The sequence below is a fragment of the Colossoma macropomum genome, unplaced genomic scaffold, assembly GCF_904425465.1.
Source record: "Colossoma macropomum unplaced genomic scaffold, Colossoma_macropomum, whole genome shotgun sequence".
Lineage (NCBI taxonomy): Eukaryota > Metazoa > Chordata > Actinopteri > Characiformes > Serrasalmidae > Colossoma > Colossoma macropomum.
This window is the reverse complement of record NW_023494802.1, coordinates 17,702,574-17,712,350: the sequence shown is the minus strand read 5'-3', so window position 1 is coordinate 17,712,350 and position 9,777 is coordinate 17,702,574. Positions and strand designations below refer to the sequence as shown.

Genomic DNA, 9,777 nt, shown 5'->3' with positions numbered 1-9,777 from the left:
TCTGGATATTGTGTCTCTTATCAGACCCTTTCAATAAAAAAAAGAAAAAAAAAAAAGAAAAAGAGAAATGTTCATTTGAATGGAAGAAGCAGCCGTGTAAGGAGAACTAGACAGAAATGGACAAACAGTTCGTGTGTAACTACTGTGCATGTTTTCAGTTTAAACATCTTTGCAGAAGTATTTCTATAGAGTGGTCTATGACTGTCGCCAACCATAGCACTAAAGCAGCATAGTAACTTTTTTTTTGTTTGTTTTTCTTTTTTTTTATTTTAAGTTTTGCGGGTGGTCTCGTAATGTTTTTCAGCTTTTTTTCCTTCTTTTATTTCTATTTGGCCTCGTTAAGGTAACATCTTTTCACTACTTTTACTATTTGTATGCACTTCACGTTTATGAACGTTGGATGGGGATGGAAAATCTGACAAAGATGCCCCAGCAATGAACCTGAAGGGGGTGGAAAATGGATTTGTTTGCACCGGAAATACAGGGAGGTTCACTTGAAAGAGGCCCCGAATATTCTGTAATAACTCTCGCTAGGACGAAGCAATCTGAATGAAATGATGTGTAATGTGCTCCTCAATACAGGTGTCCCAAAAAAATTGACATTTCGTCATCTAATAACAACCAATTCTCCCTCAAATGATCTCAAATTTTAACAAAATGTGTAAAAACTAATCAAGTTTAATTTTTAATGTTTTTTTCCAGGTTGAAGAACGGCGTTCACTAGAAATGAAAGGCATTTTGTGTGTTAGAATCTGCTCGAACACAGTCAAACGAGTGTGCAGCGAGCATTTTTGAGAAAATTCAATAAAAATGCACCAACTGGAAAGCAGATTTGGACACGGCACAAAAAATTCAAAGAGGAAGGCTGTCTGTGGCGAAGGGATCTGGATGACCACCAGTATCAGAAGATATTACATTTGTGAAGCTGTGAAATCAGTTATAAAATCTACATCCCTCTGAATTTCTTGTTCGAATTTTGATAAATAAATCTTGTATTGTTCAACATGAAGCCTATTTAATTTAGTTTGCCAGGACATGTAGTTACTCAGATATTCACATCTCAAATGAGGTCAATTTTTTTGGGACACCCTGTATATGGAGCTTTGAACAAGCTGGGATGCTCCTGCGTCGGAGCGATGAGGTAGGCGCCAGACAGCCGTCGCAACGTTTAACCTCCATTTAACCTCTGTTTGCAACCCTTGGGTGCATACCCCCGTACCCCTTCGTGTGTCTGGCAGAAAACGGAGATCACTTCCAGCATCGCATGTAATGCAATCGATCACACATACGTCAAGGTATGTAGCGTATTTTGTTGGTTCAGGTTGCTTCATCCTAACAGGAGCTACAACAGAATATTCGGGGCCTCTTTCGAGTGAATCTCCCTGTACAATTTCTATCATAGCTCTTCGTGTAGTGGACAGTTATTTGGTGTGGATTTGTGCAGACTTTCGTTTGTAGGGACTATGTAAGAAAATGTGATACGACCCTTAATCAGACTGTACATAATTTCTGCCATCTACTTTATGGAAATAAAGACACTACGTCTTGTAGTGCGGTGATTGGGATTCTGCATTTTTCGTGAACTTGGTGATTTAAGCTGGTGCGCTCTCTCGGGAAACAAACTGTAAATAAAAATAAAAAACAAACATTTTTGCGGAAGAGAGCCTTTTAAAAAAGTAATACCATGAGGCAACACCAAAGACGTCAGTCAGGTCTGTTTCCAATACTGAAAGCGAAGAATTCAGATCAAACTTGGGTCACATTATGGGCCTCTCTACACAACACTCTAAAGATTAAAGATAGGGTAAGTTCGTTCTACTTAATTCTACTAATAGCCTATCATACGTGGGTCAAAACACCATCGTCTTTGACTCGCGTGCAGGAAAATGTATAAAACGAATAGGACAGGGGAAAAAGCTATAGGGAAAAGCAATTACTTCATCCATGTATCAAGGTTACACGATTATGTAAACCTGCCAGACATTAAAAAAAAAAATCCATCAGCAATTTTTAATATATCTATCTAAATTACACTTTACTAAAATAAAAGCAATTATAATATATATTTCTGATGTGGTATTTCGTACACTGCAAAAAATACTCTTTTTTTTTTTTTCTATGTTGTCATTTCTTGTTTTTTCTATTCACATATGTCAGGGTGCTTATTACCATGTATCTCTCAACGTTCAAGAAAACAAAAAAAAAAGTCCTGCCTAAAATATTTGAGTCTAATAAAATATATTAGAATGAGGTGGGCAGGAACTGGAGGTAAGAAAGTGTCGCCACGGAGATAAAATTAGTGCTGGAAGGAAGGAAACCATCCCGAAGGGCTTTAAGAATTTAAGTACTAAGGACCATTTCGGATTTTTTGTGACGTTCAATTTTCTTTTTTGGGTTTATGTATGGCCGTCTCTGTTTAAGAAGCTTGGCTAGAAGGAAGGGTAAACGGACTTGGGGGGGCGGGGAGGTAGGGGTTAGAGGTGGGTCAGCAGGTCACCATGGTAACCTGAAGAGGTCAAGTGCCTTCAGCTGTAAACAAAGTGCTTCTTTCGAGTCTTGTTGTAAACCTGCGAGGTTTTTTTTATATTATCGTCCACTCTTAGTTTTGATAATGGTCACAGTGTATTAAAGCAGGATCAAACTGTGCAGTTTATTTGCCTCCTTACTTTCTTACTTCCTTTCTTTTCCTTCTTTCTTTCTCTCACACCTTGCCTACATCTTGCTCCAGCACAAATCAATGTGCATTTTTATTCCATACCTTTCAACTTAGGAGCTGAAACTAGGCTTTTCTTGTTTTAAAGCATCTACAGGGGCAACCTGCTCAGCATCGTTGTTGGAGCAAAGCCTTGTTTTACAGGAATAACTTTACAGGAGGAAGAAAAATCTTTCAAATCATGAGTTCAGAACGGAACATAAATGGAGATGCAGGGTTTTTATCCTTACAGCGGAGTTATACTTCCGGAAGAAGTAGTATGTAAAACACTGAAAACAATAACTGTGCCTTTGATGCACCTAGAATTTAGATTTTTATGTAATTAATCACCTAATTTTTTATACTATTTATACTATTTGGCCATGAGAATTATTCAATATCACAACTTCATTCCTTCACTAATTTTTTTCCCACTCCTGGCAGCAAAGACGGTTTTAGTTTAAGGGCAAACGAATGTTACCTGACTTTTTACGCTTAATAGAATAGAGACAATATAGCAAGTTAGGTCTCACATTTGGAAGAGCAAAACTTACTCACTTCAAACTATTCTTTCTAGTCTTAAAAGACAAATTACTTTTTCTACATTAATTTTTGCCTTTTTCCTACTCATATTATTACTTTATAAAGTATGCAGTACCACGCCTTAAGGCCTGCTGATGCTGCCTCCTAACTAGAAAAGGGTGAGAAAAGGTATGAGGGCGAGGTTTACCTAAAATACAGACAGAAAGCCTAAATAAAAGCTCCGTGGTTTTCTCATTTCCTATGCTTTTCTTCCTTTGCAGAAATAAATGATTTCCTCCAGGCTCATTCGAAAGCTTTTGTGCGCTTCAATTAAGGCTTCTATGTGTTCAAGTGTAAATCGCCCCACCCCTAGGGGGAGCCTCTAAAGCTCCTCTGCCCTGAGCCGCCTAAGGTGACCGGGCCTGCAGCGGGCCAGGGTGGGGTGGGAGCCTCATTGAAAGGCCTGGTGGAAGCGAGGCAGGGTGGTCGTGCTGAGGCTGGAGCTAAACACTGGCGGAAGTGGGTGCAGGGGTCCGAGACCCCCGCCGGAGCCTGGCTGCTCCTGAGGTTGAGGTTGCAAAGAGGTAAGAGGCACTGCGGCTGTCGCTGTGGCAGCGTGCGGCTCGGTGGCGTGCGAAGACACCGACGATGACGAGGAAGAAGAGGAGGCGGTGGAGGTGGTGGAGTAGCCCATCACCAGACCTCCCGAACTCATGGGGGCGCTGTAGGGGGGCAGGTTGAGCGGAAAGAAGCCCAGCAGATGAGAGAAGTCCATGTTAGCAGCACACAGGGATTCGGCGATGACGGCGGGGCTCTTAGACAGGAGGGGGTCCCCGCACAGCTCGTCCGTCAGGCCGGGCGGAGGCTCCAGACCATCCTTGTTCGGCGAGGCAGCTGAATGGGGGTCGGCGGAGGGCGGCGGCGGAACTGGCAAGCCACTCTGCAGATCCATCAGGAAGCTCTCCATCTCCACCTTCAGGGGCTTCTCCAGCAAGTATGAGGTAGATCCAAGCTGGTACTTGGGCGGCAGCTGGGGGTGCTGTTGCTGCGGGGGCTGGGGCTGTAAGGTGGGCTGTTGCTGGTGTGGCGGCGGTGGGGATGGGTGGTGATGGTGTGGATGGTGGTGGTGGTGGTGGTGATGCGAATGGTGGTGGTGCAGAGTTGAAGGAGGCTCCATGGGACAACCCATGCCCATAGCAGCAGACAGCGATCCAGGAACCAAGGAGTGATGGTGGCCCATTCCTGGGTTGGACATGGCCGGCAGGTGGTGAGGGTTGTACATGCCCATGGGAAAAGGGGTGCCACTGCGGAAAGGCTTGGCCACCATGGAGTCCTTGTTTGGGCCCATGCTACACATCATAGGACTGAGCTCTTCCTTCACGGCACAAGGCGGAGAACCAGATCCGAGCAAGCCCAGCATATCCGGTGGTTCTGTCTTGATCTTCAGCAACTCCTGCGAGTGGCTCTTCTTGACGTGTCGCGTGAGGTGGTCCTTTCTACCAAAGCGCTGGGCGCAGTACTGGCACAAGAAATCTTTGCGGCCCGTGTGAACCACCATATGCCGGCGAACGTCCTTGCGGGTGTAGAAGCGTCGATCACAGTGGTCGCATGGGTGTTTCTTCTCCTTGGCACCACCCGAAGATTTGCCCGAGTGGCTCTTGAGGTGTTCCAAGAGGGCAGGGGTGCTCTCGTAGCTCTGCAGGCAGACCTTGCAGGTCAGATCGCCTGCTGTGGCAGAGTGCATGGCTATGTGGCGCTTGTACCCTAGCTTTGTGTTATAGTGCTTGCCACACTCCTCACACTTAAAGGCCTCTTTGTTGGGGTCGTGGGTCTGTAGATGGTTCTTCAGATGATCTTTACGGTGAAACATCTTTTCACAGAATGAGCACTGATGGGTCTTCTGCGGTGAGTGTGTGGCCATATGCCTGCAGATGGGGTAGAGATAGATTTTTATTATTAACAATAACTGGAATCAGGCTTTATTGGTGTTGGTTTTTAGTGTTTGCACACACAAGAAATTTAGGAAATAAGTGGGGAAAAAAAGCATAATGGAGATTCTAACTAAAGCCTCGGTTATTATGTAAAATTTTGTCAAAAACAAAAACATTTTTACAGGTCTGCAGTTAATGTTTTGTTTCCATGTTTGGGACTACATCCCCAAGCTAAATTGTATACACTATTTTCAGATCTGCACTCAACACTATTAATTTATTCTGATATTCTGAAGTCACCAGCAAGACTTTGCCAAGAGCTCTTGATACAGTATCCCTCAAGCAAAAGCAACAAGACCCACACGCTGCCCTTCCTTGTGTCAGTAACAGATCCGTTTATTCGGATTAACAATGTGAACAATAACTGGCTGTGTTTACATTTTGCCAATCTGACTAAATACATTCTGATTATAAATTAAGACTGAGGTGTTTGTGCTCACTCAGCAATCTGATGGAAAACCTCCGTTTACATGCTCACTACAAGTAATCCGATCCAAAATGATGCGCATGTGTAGAGACCCATTTAGTGTAGACGTCACCATGACAGCGAGCATCACGTGAGTCCAGTCAGAGTGAGATGAGCAGCAGTGAGCAGCGCTTGTGTTTTTAACTGCTTTAAAATGATGTCAGACTCAGGAAAACGTCCTTCACATGTCCTTATTAAAGAAGGCCGAGAGGAAGACGTCGTGTTCTGAGACACATAAGCTGGACGTCCGTCCCACCGCCGTCTTTTAAAGATCAGAGCATAAACTTCGTCTCCTTTGCAGACCAGTTTCTGCTCCGCCATGTTGAACGGTATAAACTTTCATTATGATGTGACGAACATGATCAGAACGGACTTAAACTTTCCGACAGGGAATGTAATCAGATACAGGCGTTTACACGGATATTATTCTTCTTTTTAACTGATTATTTACAGGATTACCCACCTCGATCAGTCGGACAGAAATTATATTCTGAATGGCCTCAATCAGACTAGTCTATTCTGATTGAGGTGTTTACATGGACATATTGTATTCCGATTGAGATATTAGTCTGATTATTAACGGATTATTAGGCTGCATGTTAATGTGGCTACTGTGGTAAAAGACAAGAGTTCTGAATGTACATCTGCTGATGCTTCCAAGAACATCACTTATGATGTGTTTAGAAGAATCAGCTCATATAGATATACGTATAGATAATAATACATACATACATTTTAATAATAATAATAATAATATTATTACTACTAATAATAATACTAGTAATAGCAACACATTTTCTTCAAGGGAATTTTAGACGACCGTTTACTCTGAAGTGAATTCAAGAGCAAAGAAAGTGACAGCCTGTGAATTAAAGCTAAATCCTTGTTGTCCAAGCCATGGTGCCTGTAGCCGCTTAGCTCTTAGAAGCTGCAACATGACAGTGTTTTTCCTCCAAGATATTTTGTCTGACGTATGAAACCTGGCGGCCTTAGCATGTTCTAAAACGTGTACCATACCAACAGGCGTGTCATCTGCCTGCAGCACCAATCATGCTCAACCAGTGCAGCTCAACAGCCACGTTTCTCGAACAATGTCATCAATGTTAGGTACAATAAAAGTGGTATGAAGGTATGATATCAGATCTCTCAACAAGTCCAGTTGTGTTTAACTGTGGGAATACTAGTGTCTTGCTATGGTTTGCATAAAATTAATCAATACATGAATAATATTTTTTAAACAGGTGATAAATGAGGTTTATTGTCACTGGGGGCTTTTAACTTGGTTAACTCACCACAGACCCACTTGTGAGGAAACTTTTACAAACATGGACTTTGACTCATCTAATCAGAGACCTCTGTTGAACCCCTTTTTGGCTTGGAAGCAGAGTATTAAGTGAAGACCTACCTGTAGAGCTTATATTTGGAGCTGAAGGCCTTGGGGCAGTGAGGCTGGGAACAGTGGAAAGGTTTCTCTCCCGCGTGACAGAAGGTGTGGAGTCGGAGCTTCTCCTGTGAGCTGAAGAGGGCGCCACACACCAAACACTCGTTCCCGCTTGCTCTCTCCTCCTTCTCCCTCTCCCTCTCTATCTCGTGCTCTCTCTCTCTCTCCGTCCTCACTTGAGCTGGACCTCCAAACAATTTGACGGTGGCTCGTCGATCCTCGTCCTCCGGCGTCAGTGCGGTAATGTGACGGTGGGCATCGGTGGCAGCCGCTGCCATGGCAGCCCTAGGGTGCCGCTGCCATTGAAACTCGGCCGTGGCTGCCCTGCCTTCCAGGCCCTGCTCGGATTCCGCCTGGGGGTGGGGTTTAAGAGGGCGTGTGTGCAGGGAGGGAGGGGCTTATACACTTTCTCGTTTCTCAGATCTACAGTGGACAAAATGAAGACAGCTGTAGTTCTTCTTTCAGCAAATTTCACAGCATCATTTTTCAAAATATATACGTTTTACAAGTTACTGACAGAAAGAACAGCCACTGTTCAGCGTCTAACATGGCAGCACTTACCCTTCTTATTATTCTGATCTTGTCTTCCAGAAGAAATGGCACCGTTTTCTCTGTCTCACCCAGTCCCAACCTCCGTGGGTGGGGCTGAGTAGGTACTAGTACTGCTCATTTTGTTTGCTCTGCAGGAAAAAAAGACAGGGAAAGGTTAGAGCTAATCCAGCATCCACAGTATATCACATAATGAAGTTCCTTGTCACCATTTTTTAAAATTTTGCTAGCATGCAGCTACAGAACTGGTGGTAAACTGGGTAGTTTCTAGGCCTATATCACACATCCTACCTGTGCATGACATGAGTGATACTGCAGCCTGACTGCCACAGCTTGCACGCACTGGCCATTCACACATACAGTGTTTGTATAAAGAATCAAATCAATTATTTTGCTAAATAAAATCGCCTAAAAAGCCATGTTCTATTTGTTTACCCTCTGCAGCTTACAGACTTGTGATTGGGCAGTTGTTTCAAACCTGGTAGATCTACTGGAATATGTGTGCATGAAATGGTTAGTTAGTGTTTCTGTTTATAAAAGTCATGAAAATTTGTGTTTTTGATGTCAACTTTCAGTTTTTAGTTTCATTGGTTTTTATAAGCTCTATGTGGACAGGATTGAATCTATATGGGGTAGTTTTCTCTTTACAGGTGATTTTACTGCTTTCCGAATAATGTTGGTGTTTTTCTAACTGAATTACCCACTGTTTTTCACCAATCACAGCACTGCTCTGATCATTTTTAGCTCCGTCTGGATATACATCTCTGTGTTTTTCCAGGCAAATGTCGCCTTGGGTTAAAAAAAAAGATTTCTGATTGCTGCTACATGCTGTATTTGGTCTCCTAGTGCATGTATTATAGACCCTCCCCCAGATATGAAACACTTTCCGAACTGCAAAACAAGAAAGAAGAATGCTTTTAAAGAATCACTCAGCCATTTACTAAGTCTGAGGCCTGGCGATGGGGCGATGTAACTGGATATCGCTGATGATGATGCTTAACAGCGATAATCACCATGTTGGGGGAAAAAGAACTCATAACAAACTACAGAGGACTAATTTCCCCTTAACCTGCCTCCTAAATAATCTGTACACATGGTGCTTCAATCACATTGTTAATGCATTGGGTTATTATGGAGCCTTAAGAGTCGTGATTTAGTGTCGGAGAAAAATTAGCGACATTTTACCTACAGCTTCGGTGTCCCACTGCTTACATAACTTACAAAATATATACTGCATGGTTTTCCTAAGGCATCTATAGCAGAATCCCGAAGTGACTCCGCTAATATCATAAGGCGATATAATCTAGAGTGAAAATAAAAGCTACAAAACACATTAAAATTAGCTACAAAGCTAACAAACCAACCTTACTTGTGACGTCCTTAAATGTGTGTTAACACCAAGTTAGAAGGTTCTCAAACTAACACACCCAAAACACGTCGCTGCTGTCGGAACTGAACCTCGCATCTTCAAAATGGTAACTTTACAGGAGAAGGAAAAAACTTACTTTACTGTTAATGTAAGTCAATGGAACCAGACTTTTTTCCAAGATATTTTAGGTTGTTTCTTTTGGTCCGTTCATCATGAAATTTACACACAATGTAAAGAACAACAGACATTTTCAAATTAGGTCAAAAACTGAAAATCAACAAAAATTGAGGTACAAGGTTTTGTTCCAACAACAGCGACTTTCTACTTGTTCCAGCGCAATATGTCTGTGAACTCTAATGACTGTGGGAAAAAGAAGGCAGTCAGCTTAAGTAATTGTGATCCTCCCAAATAACTGTGATTAAAGCGATCATGTAATAATCGTGACAGTCGTACTTGGATACGACTCCAAAAGTCACTGAATTAGGTTTTATCACTTCATTACGCAACACCGTTTTCTCCTCATGAGTCACAGTTTATGACCACCTCCTTGTTTTTTAAACACCTCAGAGTCACTGCTGGACTGAGCATAGCCCACCAACCAAAAGTCCAGTCAACAGCGTCCTGTGGGCAGCGTCCTGTGACCACTGATGAAGGACTAGAGGATGACCGACACAAACTGTGCAGCAGCAGATGAGCTATCGTCTCTGACTTCACATCTACAAGGTGGACTGACAAGGTAGGAGTGTC

The 9,777-nt window shown here is 42.9% G+C and overlaps 1 protein-coding gene across 1 annotated transcript in view; it reads right to left on the bottom strand.

Annotated features, from left to right (window-relative positions):
- Positions 1-3,665: 3,665 nt before the first annotated feature.
- plagl2 (pleiomorphic adenoma gene-like 2) overlaps positions 3,666-9,777 on the bottom strand; it is a 63,944-nt gene continuing 57,832 nt past the window's right edge. The window contains exons 2-4 of the mRNA XM_036591944.1: positions 7,674-7,792; positions 7,077-7,535; positions 3,666-5,139 (exon numbers count right to left, since the gene is read on the bottom strand). Of these exons, the coding sequence (XP_036447837.1) occupies positions 3,666-5,139; positions 7,077-7,390 (1,788 nt within the window). The 5' untranslated portion in view covers positions 7,391-7,535; positions 7,674-7,792. The remainder of the gene's footprint in view (positions 5,140-7,076; positions 7,536-7,673; positions 7,793-9,777) is intronic.